The sequence below is a fragment of the Lagopus muta genome, chromosome 1 (genome assembly GCF_023343835.1).
Source record: "Lagopus muta isolate bLagMut1 chromosome 1, bLagMut1 primary, whole genome shotgun sequence".
NCBI classification, from domain to species: Eukaryota; Metazoa; Chordata; class Aves; order Galliformes; family Phasianidae; genus Lagopus; species Lagopus muta.
The window spans coordinates 105,206,186-105,226,646 of record NC_064433.1 but is presented as its reverse complement, the minus strand read 5'-3'; the positions used below and the strand labels follow the sequence as shown (position 1 = coordinate 105,226,646).

The 20,461-nt window shown below is 45.0% G+C and overlaps 1 protein-coding gene across 2 annotated transcripts in view; it reads left to right on the top strand.

The window, feature by feature from the left end:
• Positions 1-11,260, top strand: part of RUNX1 (RUNX family transcription factor 1) — a 150,528-nt gene extending 139,268 nt beyond the window's left edge. For both annotated transcript variants that reach the window (XM_048959826.1, XM_048959817.1), the window contains 2 exons: positions 5,746-5,907; positions 8,289-11,260. In XM_048959826.1, the coding sequence (XP_048815783.1) occupies positions 5,746-5,907; positions 8,289-8,782 (656 nt within the window). In that variant the 3' untranslated portion in view covers positions 8,783-11,260. The remainder of the gene's footprint in view (positions 1-5,745; positions 5,908-8,288) is intronic.
• The last annotated feature ends 9,201 nt before the right edge of the window (positions 11,261-20,461 follow it).

Genomic DNA, 20,461 nt, shown 5'->3' with positions numbered 1-20,461 from the left:
TCTTCAGCTCCCGTCAGTGGCTTTGTAAAGGGTGGTCTGTCCAGGCAGCTTTGCTTCTAGGTGGCAGGTGCCCTCTGCAAGAGAGGGCAGCGAGTGTGGCACTGCAGCCTGGCAGCCAGGGCAATTAGCCTGCGGGGCCTGGCTGACTCAGGGCGTACCTGCTGCCTCGCACCCGCCAGCTCCATCCTCCTGACTCACATCCTGCTGCTCCTCCGCAGCTCCCAGCAACGTGCTGCATCACCCCAAGCTTTGGCCACACGGCAACCAGCTGGGAGCTGACAGCTGTGTCGCAGCTGTGGTGGTACACGGAGAACTGCCTGCTCTGCTGTGGGAGTGAGGGCACATTGGGAAGTGCATGGGATCCAGCCCAGCGCACAGCCTTTTTGGTTCACAGGTACACAGTGGGACCTGTTACCTGGTTAGAATTGCAAGCTTAAAGTTTTAAGTATTACTTCATGAATAGTTTGTCTCACTGATCTTCCTGTAAGTGTCCCTGTTCATTGCAGGGGAGTTGGGCTAGATGACATGTAGGGGTCCCTTCCAACTCAAACGGTTCTATGAATCTATGAATATGCAGTGTTTTAGGCAGCCTGTTATGAACTTATATTTGTTATACAGAAAGAATGAGGTGACAGGAACAAACATTTTGCTATTGTCTGAAGCAATGTCCTGAGCTGGCAGTACCGATCAGAGCAGTCCTAACAAGACTGACTGATGCCTCCCGGGTGCCTGACAGCAGCAGGGTGCTCTCCAGGAGGGTGAAAGTGCGTGGCTTGACGTTATAAAGCACGCACAAACGGCACTGCAGGACACTGAAGGAGGGAGAGCAACTTTTTACAGTCTGATAGTGATAGGAGAAGGGGGAACGGTTTTAAACTCAAAGAGGGGAGAATTGAGATAGACGTTAGGGAAAGTTAGGCACAGCTGCCCAGAGAAGCTGTGGTGCCCCATCCCTGGAGGTGCCCAAGGCCAGGTTGGATGGGGCCCTGGGCAGCCTGAGCTGGTGGAGGTGTCAGGGATTGGGGCTGGGTGGGCTGTGAGGCCACTCCCAGCTCAAACTCCTCTACCGGGCTGCGGGGCTGTGCGAAGCTCTGTGCGGGCTCCGTGCCGGGCTCTGTGCGGGCTCCGTGCCGGGCTCTGTGCGGCTCCGCACCGCCATCTGCCGTCCGGGCCCTGCCCAGGCTGCGCTGCCTTTCTCCCCCGTCGGGAAAGTAGAGCGCCGGGACCTCCAGCAGCATCCCGACAGGAGGAAAGTGGCCTTATCCCGAGTCTCACACCGGAGCTCTCGTTTCGTTCAGCTATTAAGCGTTATGCAACGTTTGTACAGTTTAATTACAAGTTTTTAAAAGGAGCCGAGCACAACCTTTTCGTGGCAATAAAACATGACGAGGCATGAAAGATGGTTCCATGCTTTCTGCTTAATAGCTTGTTAGGCATGAGGCTGGAGGCTGAAGAGCTAGTGACTAGGCAGCAAGGTGTGAATTATTGCACCATAATTCTCGCCCTGGAGTGCTTTATTGCAATTAATAACTGTTTTCATGTTTTTAAATACATTTTCTCACACCATAAAAAGCAGAAATGGAAAGTACTTGCTAATGGGAGAAATACCGGGAGAACTGGGCACAGCTCATCGACCGGAGCAACCTCTTTTGTGCTATTCTGATCTGCTTTAAAATGATTTTGAAGCTCAAATACAGCGTGGGCCCGCAGCTCCGTTGTTTCCCTTTGTTGAAGGAGCTCTCCCTGCAAATGATTCAGAGCAGGGAAGCGACTGCCCTGTCTTTTCAGCGTATCTTCACCTGAATAACCTCAGCCACACAAACCCATGCATTCAGTTCCTTGCAGTAGTCTGTCCACTTCTGAGAAATATCTTTATTTGGAAAGTAGAAAACGGAAAGGAGCAGTAGACTCAGGAAGGGCTCATTGTCTTCTTTTTTCTTTTTTCTTTTGTTTTTGGGAGGGGGAAAGGGAGGGAGTAGCCCAGTTCTGTGGCAAATTCAAACCCGTTCCAATTCAATTTAGGATGAACCAAAAGCTGAAGAAAAGCAGATATCCCAAAAAAATACAGCATTCACTGAGAGCCCTAATCCAGATCCTGCTAAGGCTGTTGGGAGTGCAGCCCTTGCCCCTACTGGGAGCTGAATCTGCCTCTCAGTGCTGAAATGCTGCCATAAAGATGCTACTGCCTGGAGCATCTCCCTTATGAGGAAAGGCTGAGTGGCCTGGGGCTGCTTGGTGTGGAGGAGAGAAGACTGAGGTGGGATCTCATTGCTGTAAATATCTAATGTGAAGGAGTCAAATGTATGGGGCCAGGCTCTTCTCAGTGGAGCTCAGCAACAATCAGCAATGACTAATGGGCATAAACTGAAATACAGGAAGCTTCATCTGAACATGAGAAAGAACTTCTTTGAGGATGACAGAGCACTAGAACAGGATGCCCAGAGAGATGGTGGAGTCTCCTTCTCTGGAGATACTCAAGATCTGCTTTCCTGTGTGACCTGCTGTAGGGAACCCACTTTAGCAGGGAATTGGACCCCGTGCTCTCCAGAGGTCCCTTCCAACCCCTACAATTCTGTGATACCTTTCTCCACTTGTTATTAAACAGTCCTGAGAGAGATGCTTGGGGTCAGTCAATATAACCTGCTTTAATGTGTGTGTAACATAATACGCTGTATTAACATTGCTGAATAGATTGCTTGATCAACTTGATGTCAAAAAGCTGATCTTTAGTATCTGATAGCAAATACAAGGACTGGGAATACAGGTAACAAGATGTAGAATTGATTGGTAGAACTTTCTTTTAAGAAAGACTTAATGGGATTGTGAGATTAATGATGGGGGTTCTCTGGTTGGCTGTCACCAACCCCAGGGGTTGGTAATGATAGCAAATGGAGGAGGTAGGTCAGGTGCCCTGGTAGTCTCTCTCTGGATGTTAGCAGACATGTTTGGTCCATTACTCAATTTCTGGTCTGGACACAACACAAGGTAATTGTAGTACCACAGAATGAGAAGAGATTGTATTTTGTTCTGTCCACACTTAGTAAATCTGTGACAAAGTCTTGCCTCCCTTTCTGCCACTACAGCTGCTGCTGTGGCTTTTCCTGCATCTTCTTATACTGTTAGGGTGCTTATTGCACCAGGGGCTGTGTTATGAAGCAGGAGTCATGCTGAGCAAGGTACAGGACAGACCCATAGCCCTGTCCTGAAGAGCAGCAATGGAAGAGACAAAGGAAAAGTGAAGGGTAGAGGTGCCCTGCCAGTTAATGGAAGTTGTAACAGAAGGGAACAGGCAGTGTGTCCTCCCCCAGGCTGACAAACAAGGGTGGGTGGCAGCGACTTCTCCCCTCTTCCCTTCAGTGCTGGGAGCTGAGGACCTGCGAGCTAGTGATAAAACATTTCCAGTCAAAGGCACTCAGCTGCAAAACAAACAAGAACAAATACTGGGGATACGGCCAACTTGGGATGCACTCCACAACTCCTCACTTGAAAAACAGCTTCCCCGCCACCACAAAGCAGGGAAAACAGGAGCAGTGCGGAGTGCTCTCCCTCCTGACAAGGCAGGAAAACAGAGAGGCCATGGCCTCAGTGGGAACCTCCTTCTGCAATGACAGCACTGGGCAAAACCCTTGGAGAGGGGTGGTGGAGAGCAGTGTTGGCTCCCACAAGGCCTCAGGCAGGGACTGCCTCTGTGGAACCTCCACACTGGGCTGGGTGTGTTCTCCAGCACACGTATCATGGCTCCAGCACTCAGCAGAGCTCCTGAGTGGAAATCAGTGGGACTGACACCAAAGTAAGGGAGCCACAGAACCACAGAACCATTAAGGTTGGCAAAGACCTCTCAGATCCCCCAGTCCAACCACCAGCCCACCCCCCCATGCCCACTGCCCACGTCCCTCAGTGCCACATCCACACGGCTCCTGAACACCTCAGGGACGGTGACTGCACCACCTCCCTGGGCAGCCTGTGCCACTGCCTCACCGCTGTGAGAAATGTTTCCTAATATCCAACCACATTTAATTAACCCCATTTTAGAAGTAAAATACGTGTGGGGTCAGGCCATTACAAAGTTCACTGTTCCAAAGCTTTGTGGTATTTATCCTAACGCTACCCCTAGAGACTGAATTCCCCCGTCTCTTTCCCTGTCATCTTTAATAAGCAATGGCCATACATTAACAACGAGGTGATGTTACAGCTCTGAACATAGCAGGCTTTGTGCCTGTGCCCTTTTGTTTGTTGCTCCTAAAATCCATTTAATCCAATTGGATGTTGCTTTTAAAACAATGTGAGTCAACTGAATCTATTTTTAAGGAAGTCTGCCTGAAAAAAATTAAATATTAATACCTGATTTTGAACGATTTGGAAAATCTTTAGTACACCTTATTTCATTCTGCAACTGCCTTTGCTAGCTATTTTTAAAAGGGTCCGAGTTTTGTATAAATCCTCCTTGCAAAATGGGTGAAACAAACAAAATGTAAAACTCATCTCCATAAAGCACAACAGAATAATAATTTCCAGATGGGCTTTCTGATGGAAGATCAAAGTCCTTCATCTCAGACTTGGGAAATTTCCCTTCCACGCTGGTATCAGTTTTATCTCAATGCAGTCTGTCCCAACATTGGATTCTTTCAAAAAGACAATTAGCTAGATGGAGCTGCGGGAGACTGCGCTTAGTGCTGAAGAATATGGAAAAAGATTTTGCTAAAAAAAGCAAAAAATGTTGTGGGTAGGCAAAGGGAGGATGAATCTTTCTCACTTTGAGTTGTGCAATAACTAGACATTTCTATACACTCAAAAATGCCAGTTTCAAATGCAAATATTAAATAAGCAAAAGAGGGCTGTTTCTACATTGGTGCAACCAGTTTGGACAAACTCCCAGCTATGCATCTTTGATTTCAAACATCTCGAGGCTAGAAAATAATAGCTTAGTGGTTTTCCATATTTAAGTAAATGTTTTATGCATCTATGCAGTTTCAGATTTTTCTTCCAAGAACCAGAAGTTTCTCCTGAAAGCCTGTACGCACTGGGCATCTGCATTTTCAGCTTAGCAGTTCCAGAGTTTGCGTAGGGGTTCCTGTTTCTGAAGTTCAGTCACTGCTAATAGGTGCACCCATACCTCTCAGTTTTTTCTGTTTGTTATACATAATACGTACCAAAAAAAGATGTACAGAATACCTCTTCATTTAATCCAGGCTGAGATTTTCAAAAGGTGGAGGAAGTCAAATTCCCCCAGTCCCATTCCTCCAATTAGGAATCTGCCTTCTGGAGGAGATGAGCTTCACTCCCTCTCTCTGTCTCTCCCACGCTGGCATATTTCCATCTTGTTTTGCTCTCTCTACTTGGAAGCTTTCACAGAAGCACTCCCAGTACAGTATTTTTGTCTTCGTGGTGCCATGCAGGACGTGTCTTTCTGGCAAAAAGGGCTGTGACTGCACAGCCTGAAATACTAATGGAGCTCAGTAATGAGCAGGTTTTTCACCCGGCAAAGTCTTTTCCCTGACCGCTTTTCCCAACGACATGAAACAGTAGAAAGCTTTGCAAGAAAAAAATCAACCAGTCAAAACTCACAGATGTGCAACTCGTATTTGAGGAAGCAATTCATCTGCAGGTCTCTTGGCAAAGGGGATTATGGAACCGAAAAGTAATTGCGTTGCCATTTAAGTTTCTACATCCACCACGTGGTTTGGTTCACATCTTGGATATTGTTTTATCATTCAAATCAGCCTATAGGTCTCTTTCTCATTGCAGACACAAGGCAAGTGCAGCCATCCCCGCCGTGGTCCTATGACCAGTCCTACCAGTACCTGGGCTCCATCGCGACTCCCTCGGTGCATCCTGCCACACCGATATCGCCTGGCAGGGCCAGCGGCATGACGTCCCTCACCGCAGAGCTTTCCAGCCGCCTCTCAGGTGAGCCTCTGCAAATTGTTGGTGCTGGGTTGCCCATGCAGTGATCACTGTGTCCTCGGGTGCTGCTGCAGCTTTTCCCTGCTGCTGGTGAAGCATATTCTGGGCCTTCTGCAGAGAGCCATCTCAGCTGGTTGACTGGGATTTGCGCAAAGAGTGAAGAAATGAGGTTTGGGTCCCAACATAGTGTTCTCAATAGAGAAAGAAACAGGAGAAAGTGGCTACTTTGAAGATGTCTGGAACTATAAAAATAGTTGAGATAGAAGAACTGTCATATGAATGCCACAGACTGGTTCTGTTTCCTTCCTTCTCAAAATTCAGACCAGAGTACAACAGATTATGGGTGGACATGCTGCGTGCAGGATGGTGTTTTTTGACACATTAAGTGTTGCGCTGTACTGTCTTGTTACATCTTTCTGAAATAGTACTGCAGGGCTTTACAAGCCAGCATAAAAATACAGCTTGAAAGTGAAAGCTACCCCCCTGGTTTGCACTGTGCTCAGCTGACCATCTGCTGACTCTAACCCCCACATATTGAACCAATATGTGTGTGTCCAATAGCAGAAAATTTCCTAAAATGAATGAGAGACATATAATCCAACCTTGCACATGGCTTTCTCAAAAAGCATATTCTTTGGCCATACATATTGCTCTCATTTGAATAATCAGGGCAAACTATTTCATTAAGGATTTTACTTTAAAAAATCATGTTTCTTGTCTAAACAAACAGCTGGCTGGAGGGTTTTTAGCCATGGTGCCTCAAAAGACAAAGGATATCAGACATACTTAAAACACCTTGACATTAACTTTTGTTGTCCTGCTTTTTGCCGAAGTAGGCAGAAGAAGCCCTCCTCTGATGAGTGATGTGTCTAGGCAGTTTTAAGAAGTTTGATTTCTTTCTCAGGAATGAGGTGTGGAAGCACCCTTTAATATCTGGCAGGTTGTCAGATGTCATCTTTGGCCTTAGCCACCCTCAAGCTCCTACCACTCCACACCATGGTCTGTCTTACCGTGTTAAATCTAATGGTGTGGGGGCTTGGGGGAAGGAAATGTGTTTGAGGGTCCCACTGATCTTCCAGAAGTCAAAAAGACAGAAGGCAAACTGAAAAAGGAAGCATACCACATGCGTCAGAGCTTTTCTGAGAAATTCATATAAATTCATCAAAGAGTGCTGGCTGTGCAGTTGACGAGCTTTCAGAGCTTGGCGCTGGAGTGTGTCTGCTCTAGCTTTAAAATTGGCCAGAGCCAAGAGCTTTGTTTTCCCTCTGCTTCTTCTCATGAGTATTTCCTTCAGCGTATGGCTCCTCTTCTGCAGACTCCACACCTTGTCTGGTGGAAGAAGTTGTCTTCTGGAAACATTTTTTCTTAATTATGATTGCAGTAATTTTAATCACGCATAGCTGCTAGCTCTAGGGACTGACACCTTCCATTAATCTGAGTCACAATGAAGATCCTTTCTAGAGAAGCCATTGTCTGCTCTGCTTGTGTAATCTGTGCTCGTCAGAGGAGGAGATGGTGGGACTGGGCGTCTTTTCACTTGTGTCAGACAAAACAGAGCATAATTTGGCCATCCTATAAAAAGCTTTTTATAAAAAGCTCACTTAGGATGAGAAAGATTTCTAGTACAATTGAAAGGGGGAAAAAAAGCCCAACTCCCAAATGTAGCTTTCTGCTTTCAAAAGGCATTGCTGTTGTTATCCCTTCTTATATGCTTACTAGAGCCAAGATTTTTGGAAATCGTAACAACTATGTAGACGCTATATGAAGACCCACATATAAAGACCTCAAATGAACCTGATTTTTTTCTGATTTTGGTAGTTTCAGAAGTCAGTGTAGAACTGTGTTGCTAAATGCTAACAGCTGGGCTGAGCCTATGTGTGTAGAACTCGCCTGTGTATTTTGAAAGGACAGTGTGTGCTCCAAGGAGCTTCCCGTTTGAGTCAGAAGCTGGGAGCAAGGAGAGACTACACAGAAGCTGAACAATTTGTATTTAGGTCCTATCAGTGTCTGTGGTGACTCGTGATTCTAAGCAAGAAGGCTGAGATCTGTATCCATGTTCCCCACCCACCTGCTGAGGATGAGGGCACTCTGGAAATGTAAATTGCATGTGCTGTAAGATCTCTGTGAGCAAGCACGTACACCTACAGAACATGGTGAGAGCTTGGCACTCCTCTTTAATTGCTGCTTTACTGCAGTAAATCCAAAACATCCAGACCTGTTAGCACTGTGTGTTAGAGATGGGGTGCGGGATAGCTCAGTTCTTTCCGTGGCAACACTACATTAGTTAATTGTGGAACGGGATTCTGATGTTGGTAATTGCCTTGCAGAGGTGCATTTCTGCTCTGCCAGTTTGACAGTCTCTGCTTTCCTTTCCTGCAATCCAGGTGCTTCTGACTTGACGGCATTCAGTGACCCCAGAGTGGGGATTGACCGCTCCTTCTCCGCGCTCCCTTCCATTTCTGATCCTCGGATGCACTACCCGGGAGCGTTCACCTACACGCCAACTCCCGTCAGTTCGGGGATAGGGATCGGTATGTCTGCTATGTCCACGGCCACCAGATACCACACTTACCTCCCACCTCCGTATCCTGGTTCCTCTCAGGCCCAAGGCAGCCCATTCCAGACCAGCTCACCTTCGTACCACCTCTACTATGGAACCTCCGCTGGGTCCTATCAGTTCTCCATGATCTCAGGAGGAGACCGGTCCCCCCCGCGCATCCACCCCCCTTGCACCAATGCTTCCACAGGATCAACACTCCTCAACCCCAACCTTCCCAATCAAAGCGATGTGGTTGAGGCAGAAGGGAGCCACAGCAACTCCCCAACCAACATGGGTACCACGGCAAGGCTAGAGGAAGCGGTTTGGAGGCCATACTGAATGCATTTTAAGTAGTCGTGGGCCAGGACTAACGTGCTTTCGATTTACCGATGTCCGTAGGTATCCCATAAACACCTGTCTTGCTTATGGGCCCTGCCATGTTCATACATCACTTCCAGAAGCAAACTCTCCAGAAGTCAGCGGTCCCAAGAGCAGTGGCACGCGTTGGGCCAGCTGCGTGGCTGGTGAAGCAATGCCACGCCAGCAGGGTACCCCCCAGGGGGCTGAGCTTCTGGAAAGGAGGACATTCAGGTTGGTGGCCTGTAGGTAGTGAGGGTGAGTAGGAAGATATCCAGTCTGTTTTCAGGCTTGTGGCTTTCAAACATGCCCAGGTTTGAAGGTCTCCACAGCCCTAAAGAGATTTTCAGTTCACTTCTGTTTTTAAGACTTAAGACCCAACAGAAACTTAACGAGTTTACTGCATCTTATGGACGTATTAACTATAAGGAAGTATAGGAAGATTCTCAGAGGGAAACTGTGAACGCTTCTGTTTTAGCAATGCTGTGAATGAGAGGTTTTATATGTTGGACTTCAGTTTTTCCTTTCCTTTTTTTTTTTTTTTTAAACGACATTGTGTATTCTGAAGAATATGGAATTTTTTATTGCTGGTTTTTTTGTTGTTGTTTGTTTGGGTTTATTTTTTTTTAAGGATGCAACTCATCCTGCTTTGCATCTAATTTGTTTAATTTCTCTTGGCACCTTATAAATCGCAAAAAAAAAAAAGATTTTACTTTTTGTTGTTGTTTTAATCACGCTTGCTTCTTTCTTGCTTTGTCAACTGAAAGAATCAGCCCCTTTTTCAATGAGTTAATTTAACTTTTTTTCTCTTGGACTTTTTTTTTTTGATAGAACGGCTACAGCCTTGGGTCATTTTCAACTACTGTACTACTTTGATGATATTTATGCTTGATATTTAGACTTTTCTTATTTGTTGATACTATTATTATTTAAGTATGCCTATATTAAAAAGATCAGCAATCGCCTTTTTTGGTAGCAGCCAAAGTCGAATTTGTCACATTGAAAAAGGCTGGAATAACGATGGGTAAAGTGACCTCCTAATTACCTAGAAATATTGTTTACAGTTATCTCCCTTTCATTTTACTCAGCTAGGTGAGTCCAGAGCCTCAAAGCTGTTTGTTTAGATGCCCCACTCCCACTGAAACAACTGAGGCATCAAAGTCCCCATGAAGGCACTGTGCCTTTCCCCCCAGCGGAGTCATCTCTCCACACCTCTTCCACGGTTTTCCTTTGTCACCAGTGGTGATGCTCAGGATCAGTACTCAGGAGGTACTTATAAGGCAGTCTTTTGTATTCCCTCAACTATGTAAGTCCCCACACAGCCCTGTTCTGCGCTGAGCTTCCCTTGGCTTCCTGGTAGAGGCTTCATAGTCTTTCAAATCAAAAGCCAGCACACAGTTAGCATGGCAGGAGTGAAGTGAAGAAGACTGATATAATCAATGTGAGACTTGCTCCCAGCTCAGTGGAGCCAAGATTTGCAGTACAAGAGCCATGTTTGAGTGTACTGGAAAAGAGATCAATTTGTGCATCACAAAATAGCTCAGGCTGAACAGAGTCAAGTTCATCTGGAAAGCAGGCCAGCAAAGAAGGGGCCTTAATGGTTCTTCCATCACTATATATTGAGGGAAGAGGAAGGAGATTTAAAATCTGTGCACAAACTATTTGGTCCTGTAGCAAATATGCACAGCTTGTACTGGGAGCATGTTAATACAGTCGTCATCATTGCCCATCGTTACAGCACAAACATATCAGATGTCACTGTAAAGTTTATGGCACTATTTTATTTGAGGGTTTGGTCTGAACGCAGCTGTTGTACTACTCGTTAATTACAGACTGCTGATGTTGACAAGTGTGCGTTCCAAATGATCCGATTATTATTTAATGTACTTCTTAAATGAGTAAAACAATTGCAGGTCAACTCAGAGAGTATTTGAAAGCAGGACTTCAGATCAGTGTTTGATGTTTAAAAAAAAAAATATGAAAAGGATTCAAATTAAAAAGATCCTTGGCTGCAGGCAGCAGAACAGCTGGACTTATTTAAAACCATTTGTTTTTCAAGTTTTCTTTTTTTTTTTGTATATGATTTTGCTTCTTTGTTTGAATCAGATGCAGTAGCACTTTGGTATTGAAAAGTTACAAACTGAAGAACTTGCATTGTCAACAAGGTCATCTTTGTGCAGAAAATAGGGGGTGTTTCAAGAGATCTCAGCAAAAGTTCAAAATGGTTCTGCTAAAATATATATGTGGCCTCATGCTTTTGTTTAGCATAATGGAATTTATCATTTTCTAGAGTTTGCTCTGATCAAAAAAGGCAGAAAGCATCAAAACCAGTATCAGAACAGTTAAAAATGCATTTTGGAAGTATGGAGACCTTGCTGAATACGGAAATAGAGAGACCCTACCCTTGCATAGTTGGAATCTCACCTCATCAGTAGCCTAAAAAAAAAGTCCTCCCTCACTAAACAGTAGCTCTGTTGCAGAATCCATTTTACACATTCTCTCGCACTCGCCGTGCAGTTCAAATCCCCATTGACCACGGCTTTCATGTCTGCCTTGTGACTGGACCACCCAAGCGCATAGTACTGCGAGTGGGAACCCAAAGGTGAGGGTGAGGAACCGCAGAGGAGCCGCACAGGGCACAGCTGCTCCCACATCAGTCTCTCCCCACATCCACGACTGCTGTCCGCTGAAGCCTTAGCCTGTTTTAGCCCATAGTGTTGTACTATCCCCTCCTGAAACTAAATTGATGGGAAGGTGAGCCCAGTCTGCCGGCCCAGTGGTCAGGCCTAACGTTTGACGTTTCTTACGGCTACACGTCTACTTTCTTCACACCTGCCCTGAAGTGGAAGTTTAATTTTAAACTCCCTGCTGTGAACGGTTTGAGAAAGTGTGGAGCTGGTCGCAGCACAGCACTTTGTGTTTCTGAAACACAACCAGAATGTGGGGTTTCCCACCTCCTCGCCCACCATCACTGCCAGCAGCTCCTGAGTCAAACTTCTCTGTGCACACCAAACACAGAACAATGCAGTGCTCCCCTTGCAGAGGAACATCTGAGTTTATTATCCCGTGCAATTAGTCTGTTTAATCACCGTGAGCTACAGTGTATTCACACAAGTGCTTATGAGACACCACAGTTCACTCAAATCTCTTTTTATAGCCATCCCCTGCCCCGCTCAGGACAGCAAAGCTCTCTGAGGCTGTAAAAACTCTTGTGTCATTCCTCTCATATCTAAACAGCACTTGGCAGGCAAAAGGAGGACAGCTAGGTAAAACACTTCCCCCATTCACATGCCTCCAAATTATAGTGTGTAAGTATATATTTTTATATGTAATATATATATATATTTATATAGTTTTATCATCCCAGTTGCTGAATGGAATAGCACTGTTGTGCTTCCCTTTGCAAGTCTCGGTCAGCAGAGTGCCTTAGGCTCCTTCCCCTACCGACGTGCAGTAGTTGATGGCAGTCTCTACTATCAGCTTGTGTGTTCCTCTCACAAGACACAGCTTGTTGTCCAGAGGCAGCCTCATCCACCAGTTCCAAAGTAAACACAGGGCCGACCGCCTGTTTGCATAAAGACCCCTTGCTTTGCTCTCAGCGTTTCTGCTCACTTCCAGAGTTCCCATTTGGCTTCCAGAGCAAAGTGAAGGAGCTTTAGTGCAAGAGGAGGCAGACGCAGGGAGCGTCGTTGCTACTAAGGATTTTACTTGCAGAATTATGCCAAATAAACTTCTGGAAAGGAGAAAAACGGTTTCCTCCAAATGGCCCACAGTCTTTGTCAGAGTGTTCTGAATTGCCTGCACTCTTGAAACATTCATTACTGCTTTCTGGATGACCTTCTCCATTAATGTATTTGAAGATTCAGGATAAGTGGATCATTTTCAATTCGGGCAAAACACTTTCTTGTTTTCCTGCATCGTAACATTCTTGTGTTTTATTTTTGTTAACCTTGCTTGGTCAGTACTGATCACTTGGCATTTTTCTCCTTGTCCTCAGAGGGTTGCATCAACAGAGTTACTTGTATTTATGTATGTAAATAGAGTTCAAAAGCTTCACAGCAAAATATTTAGTGCTTGTAATTACTCTGCCTTTTTTTTTTTTCCTTTTCGTTTTCCTGTGTTTTTAATGAACTTACCTTTGTTTGCTTAAATACTCTAGTGAGACTTATTTCTTTCCAAATTAGTTATTTTAGGCTTCGAGATTAACTACATTTTATTCACTTTTGTAAACAGTTATAGCATGGTCCCTATCCAACACTCTTCACTTTTTCTTTTTTTTTTTTCTTTTTTTTTTTCTTTTTTTTTTTGTGGTAGGGGAGAAACGAATGTGCAAAAATCTGTGGGTTATTTGTGGTATCCTGGGTGTGACAGTGACACGCTTCTCTTTCAAACACAAACTCAACTTTCAGTCTGAGGGGGTGGCATGGCAAGTCAGAGGGGAGGCCTGGTGGGAGACGCGCTCCTATCAGGACGGCATCAAAGTGTGTTCGTTCAGCATTTACTGGATCTGTTTACAAACCAGATGCTGCAGCATACTGGAACAGTCACATTTTCCTTTGACGCTGTCATGCTGAACATTTCCAGAAGGGGAAACTACCAGGTTTTGGAAGTTTGCTTTTTTGGTTTTTGATCACAGGGGGATTTTTCTTCCGGGGGTGGGAAGGGGGGCTGCTGTTTTTTTGGAACCAGAAAGGAAAAGAGAATAGAGTAGATTTTTCCCCCACTACAGAAAGTCTCCAGATACCACGTCAGAGTAGACTCTTGCTGTACATACGGATGGCTGTGTCCAGCTCCACGGGAAAACTCATTACAACTAGCACGCAGAGCAGCTGGACTGCTGCGTTAGTTTTAATGAAGACTTTCTTTCTTTCTTTGTACCACAGTTTCCTCTGTAAATTCAGTATCATAATTAGTGTGAATGACAAATAAAACGTTTGACAAGTATGCGCGTTGGCCTGGTGCGTTCTTTCATCAGGGAGAAACCGACTGTCACAGGAAAAGTACCCATCAGAGAACGGTACTGAGAGTGTATCACTCACAACATCAAAAATACATTTCTGTGGGGTTTTTTTTTTTTAATCTATTTATTGCTTTTTTTACATTAAATTGATGTTTTTCTCATGCAGAATGACCTGTCTTGCTATCCAATAGGACCATCAAAACAAGACTCAGATGAGACTTTGCATGTACAGAGGCTTGGTAATTGAACTGTATCTCCAACGTCTTGATTAAATTCTTCAATGGTCTAAAATCTCCTATATCTGTTATTTTTCTTCCTTCATTTTATGCTTCTTGGGCTGGATCCTCTTTGATATTGATGAGTTGAATCTTATATTTAGGAGTACCAAAACAGTTTGAAGTCATGCTACTTTTGAGATACACTGTTGTTTTTTTCCCCTCTCTTTAAATAAATTATGGAACAGTAGTGTCAATGAAACATTAATAAGGGAGAAATCAAGCTTTCAAATAGAGAAAAAGAAGAGTCGATAATGAAAGTTCAATCTGAAAGCCCCAGTATCTACAAATAAAATCTTCTAGTATTGGCCTAACAGAGTACATTGCATCATATTGAAGAAGTTTTCAGTAGTCCACTTCTATACAATAATATATGCATGCAAAGATTACCTTTCATTTGTTTCTCTCAGTGAAAAACAAGCTGCAAAGCACACTATCACAGGTATATTTTTTCTAACATCTCGTCAGGTAGCATTCCATCTCCTAAATGATGTCATATTATCATTTTAAAATCGGGATGAAGGGACTACGAGAAAACAGTTACCGAATTCCAAGCACTTAACTTTGTAACCTCTTTCTAACCTCTTTAGGCTGAGCTAACACACGCCTCTGACAAGGTTACTGCTCAGTCTGAGCACGTCATTTCTTTCTGGCACAATCCCACATTATCCTCACAGCATTGCACCTACATTTTTGCAAGGGTCACCCACAGAGATTTTTCTCCTTAGCCCCTGAAACCCAAGAGCACTTCTTCAGAGGTGGATGGTCGAGCAGAGCACAGATCTGTTTTGTTTTCTACTTTAACACAGCAGGAAGAGAAGCTATAAATAGTGACAGTCAAAACAAAAACCAAAATTTTTACGCCCAAGGGCAACTCAGCAGAAATATTTGTAGCTGGATTTCAAAGACTATAGGGAGGACGTATGAGCAGAGATTCCACTTCATATGGGTGGGGAAGGCAAAGGACTGCAGTGGCCACTTGGACATGATGCACACATTCCACCATTCCCTTAGTGCAGACCAAAGTTACCTGTTTTCCCCAGGGTGAGGAAGCAGAGGCAGCTGCCCTCCCTGCACTCTGCTCTCCGAGGAGCTGCCCCTGGGCATCCCTGTGAGGCAGGTGGCTTGGCCATGCCTTCCTCTGGTAGCTGAGAGAGGCCAGCTCAGCCCCACCTCTAGCATTTTGAGGGGGAGGAAGAAGAAAGAGCAGAAAGGTGAGGAATACAAAGGCTGGAGGCTGCTGTTTGTGAGAGGAGGGGCTGGTGGGGTGAACCCACACAGTTGTTGACTTGCTGTTCTATCCTTACACTCTGACTGACAGCTTTTGACGGGCTTTAATTATAAAGGCCATTGTCATGGGCGTTCTCTGCCCTGCTTTGTTTGACTTGTGCAATGAGGAAACCCCTCCCTCTGGAGTCAGGCTTCAGAGCTAAAGCAGCTTATTAAATAATATCCGCCTGAAAGGCACTGTACGACTCAACACAGCTGTCCTGGAAAGACAACACAGGTGTGTTACCTTTGGTTTACATGGCTTTTTTCCCTCTTTTCAGTGGCTTGTCACACGAGACAACAGGCTTGGATTAGTGGTGAGTGTACTGTGCCCAGAAGTTGTACTCTTTTTCTGAGCAGGCACAATAATCCTGGTATTGGTGCTATGTGTGCGGTCACGGAACTGACTGTAAACTGCATTAGCTGCTCTGAGACAGATCTTGTTCACAGCATTCATAGCTTATAAGCCTATCAGCAGTGCCACTGCTACAATGCTGGAAGACCTTGTAATGACACTGTGGTTTCCAGACATCACTGAAGTATGACTCAGTCCAGGACTGTAAATGGGCCAAAAATATTATTTAATGGTGTCCCACTGTATTTTTACAACACAGGGTATTTGCAGGTCTGTAAGATGCTTTAGAAGCATGTCTCCTTAGGCAACCTCCCAGTTGCAGGAAGACAGCACCTTTCATCCCTGTTTAACTCTGGTGAGGACTCACATTTACTCTGCCACCAGGATGCCCTGTGGAGCAGAAATCCTAATGTGGACAGTGTTTCAGAGAAGGAATGTCCAAACTGAGCTCATCGTAGCTCTCGCCTGCCGGGGGAGGAAGACTCTGTACAGATAAAAGCATGTTTAACTCTGAGGAGAAGAAAAATAAAGGCTCGGAACCTGCAGGTCTTCATTGGAATGTCTAGCTACTGAATTAGGAAGCTTGTTTTCTGGTTTTAAGTTACAGGGACACCTAGAAGTCTCCCAGACTGGATTAGTCAGCACGAGTCACTGTCTGGGAATTGTTTGGGTTTGTGAGAGGAGGATAAAACAATTTAGAAAGAAAATCTAATACACAGATTTAAAACATAGCCTGCTTGCAGAGCAAAGAGGGGGTTAGGTCTGATCTGTGGACTTCATAAACACTGGTTCTGAAGGCTAGGGTGGCTGTCAGAAGATAGAGACCTGTTCCCTGCTGATGCAGAATTGTTTCCTGCAGCATGTAAAAAATGCCTCTGGCTGTTTTACTTTCAAATGCCCCAAATACGGGAACATCTGCAGCTCTTCTGTGGAAGTTTAAAGGCAATCCTACTACAGCCTTCATGCCACGCTCTGCTGCTGCTGCGCTTGACCCATCTTGCAAGCTACACCCAAGGAAGCCTGCACTTCATTCCCTAGGGAGTTCTGAGGTGCCTGCACTTCATTTCCTAGGGAGATCCGAGGTCTGGGTGCACTTCATGGTGCTTATGCCAGCCAGCTGCATACTGCCATTGCCACTGTATTCTCGAATCAGACCCGCTCAGTGCCAAGACTCAACAGTTCAAAATGCAGTTCCAGTCTCTGTGTGCAGGGACATCCCAGCTACAAGTGTACAGGTTTCCTGCCCCCACCTCCCCCTACAAAGCTCAGCAGGCAGAAGGGAGGGGGGAGAAGAAGGCATTATTACTGAGCAACTGTCCTCCCTTTCTTTTTCTTTTTCACTCCCTCCTCACCATCATGCATCTGTGATCTCTCTCCAGTCTTCTGCAGGACTGGGAGCTCAATGATGTCAGTTCAGTGCAGACAACTTGGGAGGGGGGGGGGGGGGGGGGAGGGCAAGGGAAAGGGTGTTGAGCACAGACAGGCAGATGCCAGCATGTCCATCCCATGGGCATTATGATTTGGGGGCTGGATAAGAGGAAGAGTCCTTCTGTTTTGTAACAGAAAGGCACATTTCCAAAAGTTTCAGCACACAGCAAAAAATCTGTCCGTGTGGTCTTGAAATAATGTTCAGTTGTATCCTTTTGAAAATACTGAAACTGAAATGATCCTAGTTGCCAAAGGGCTGCAGTCTGCCAGCTTAGCTGGGAAGCCTGGTCCGTGGGAAGCAGGCAGCACTGCTGGTGATACGGTTGGGGTGAGTCAGTGTGCTGCACCACAGTTTATCAGAAGTATTTCAAACAAGCTCCAGGTATGAGTGGTCAACAGCAAGCTCATCCTACACAGGCAATTTAGCTATTGCTCACTGCTGTTAGGACTGTGCCTGTGATCTCATTTGGATGGCCTTGCAAACTTGAGTCCAAGAGTGCTGAAGTGGCAGATATTTTGCCTTGTATTCCTCTCTTTCCAAATGTGATCTCTTTGAAGTTACTAAGGCTGTTTTGTAATGCTCTGTATATTTTCTGACCTCCCTGGGTCTTTAAGCATATCGCCTAGTGGAAAATACTTGTGTCCCATCTCATTGTGCTGTAGCTGTTTGACATTTTCTGCTTTCTGAAGTCTTACAGGCACATTAATTCTCCTTAAGACATCAATATCTGCCAATGTTCTTCCTGATCCCTAAAGAGGTGGCTTCTTCTCCTTTGCTTGCACTGCTTCCTCAAGAAAGGTTACTAAGTCCATGGCTGTGAACAGAGGTCAGAAAATGAGGAGAGAATTAAAAAGAAGAAAAATTATGAAGATCACAAAGCATGACTTGAAAGATAAAACTACAGGTATGTACCCAGTTTACAAAGCACATCTGTTCTACGTATGTGTCTCAAGCAATGGTCTTTGGGGCAATCTTCATTGTAATGTCTCCATTGGTGCTGTCTCGCAGGAGATAGAATCACAGAGCCGTGGAACATCCACAAGGATCATTGAATCCAACTCCTGGCTCCACACAGGACCACCCAAAAATCAAACCCTGTGTCTGACAGCACTGTCCAAAGCACTCTCAGATCTTTCCAAGTTACAATAATTTCTGCCTGTTGTTACAATAATTTCTGCCTGTTCTCCTCAACCCTCAGGCTCTTTACTTGAACTTTCAGGTGATCCCAATACTATCCAAATCCTCTTATAGATCACTCTTCAAAATAACTTTGCTGCAGGTTTTTGCCTTCTTTTCTGCATCCTCTCATTCTCACAAAGGCAGCCTACAACAGGGAAAGGAAACGCTGGAGAAACTGGGAGGGGGCGAATGCACCAAGGGAACTTGGGTCTCAGGATGATTATTCTATGCCTCTTTTGAAGTTTAAGATGCATCATTCATCCAGACCTTTCCAAACCATATACACAATTATGAAATACGGTCAAGAGGTTTCCAAGTGTCCATTCAACCAGCGTGGTTGCATTAAAGATGAAAGAAGCATCACCCTTTGCTGAGGTCCCCTCCTTGAGGGGGTGAATTCCACCACTCTTCAAGGCTCTTGGTACAGCAGCGTATCGAGACAAGAGTGGGAGGAAGAGAGAGTCACTTCTGTAAGGGATATTTTTGTGCCCTGTTTGCAATAACATCTACAGACGTATTGAGGTTTGCCACCCACGGGCAGCCCAGTGGTTTCAGGAACTATGCATGGGCGAAGAATGAGTTGCATTCGGTCTGTTTTGCAGGGGGAAAGAGAGGCAAGTGGGAAGTCAAATTTATTCAAAATCTTAAAATAAGAAACACCGAGTTTCCTGTCTGCTTTCCTTGCCACCTGGATTTTGCAACCAGCAAAGAGGGGAAAAAAAATCAAGTACTATTAAAGAAAATGAGCTTTTTCATTACCTATTAACAAAGTGCCAGAATAGGAGAGTTATTTACACTTCCAGTGCAAGAAGCTGTAAATTGCTGAAAAAGCAAAACTTGTGAACTTTTGTTTTTTGTTCTGATAAAACAAACAAATCTAGGGTGATGATAGGGCTAAACCACTCTAGGAATGAGGTTCTCCTCTGTGATGCTAATGGAGATGGATGCTGCAAGGAGAATAACCTCACCTTACAGTGATTGTTCAGCATCCCTCAGAGTTAAGTTCCTGAAGTGTCTCTTTTCTTGTTTCTACCACAGCTCATACACTGTGAAACTTTACTATCTAGAGCTCCCAGCTGCTAGTTACAACCCACCATTAGAAACTAACGCAGCTCCCACAAGTTGCTTATCTCCCTGTCAGTTGTTACACTGCTATATCGAATGCAGCTATTCCTGTACTTTTCCCCCTTTTCTGGCCCTTGGAATTGCTTTCTCTCCATTTGTCCAGCTCAAATGCGCTCTTCCATCACCTCCAGCTCATATCCAGGCCCGTGTGGTGTAATTAGGTGTGTCTTTCTTTCAAATGAGTCCATGTGCCATACAGAGAACAAGATTAGGGAAGAGCCCCTGCTGAGACAGTGAGACGCGTCTGTCACAAGTTCTTTTTCAAAATTTGCACTTATATTTGCTGAGTGAAAATTTAACAGTGAATGTACTTGATGGAGGATCTCTCTATGGCTCTCTCACTTGCTGATGGTTGTAACAAAACCCCTTCTTTCCTGTGCCTCGTTTGCCTCATCTGCAAATGGGCAGTGACACTGACCTTCTGTGAGAAGCGCTTTGAGCTCCATTGATGAAAAAGTCCAGGGAGAGCAGCCTTGTTGTTATTGTTGTCTGCAGAGTAAAAACATGCTCATAAATCATCTTTCAGGGATGGTAAAGCAGGTTTCATTGGCTCTGGAGCTGGGTGACTGAACAGAGAAGAATTTCCTTCTTTGGCATTTTCCCCTAGTTTTAATAACTTTGAACTCTTGCTTTAGATCTTGTTTACATTAGGCTGGTTTAGTAACTGTGTGTCTCCCTCCAGCAATTGTCTCCTTCTTCCCCACCTTCCTCAGGTATTTGGTTTAGGTACCAAACATCTGACTCAGGTCTTCCTGGAGAACGGCTGAGCCAGGGCACATGGAAGAGGGATTCATTTTTCCCTGTTTGCGAGCGGAGGGACTTAACGGGGGAAGGAGGTGGAGGCTGGGACTGTCATGGACGTGAGCCCTGAGAACATAAAAATCTAGGCTGTTACCACACCCATGTGGCCTCTCGATGAAATGCTAAATGCAAACCGCACCGACGGCTTGTGCTAAAAATGTTAGGGCCGGAGAATTGTCATGGGTCCTTCTAAGCTTTACAAGTGATGAAGCAACGACGCCTGCCTTTCAGCTTAGGGAGGGGAAGCAAAGCTTCTTTGAAAGCAGCA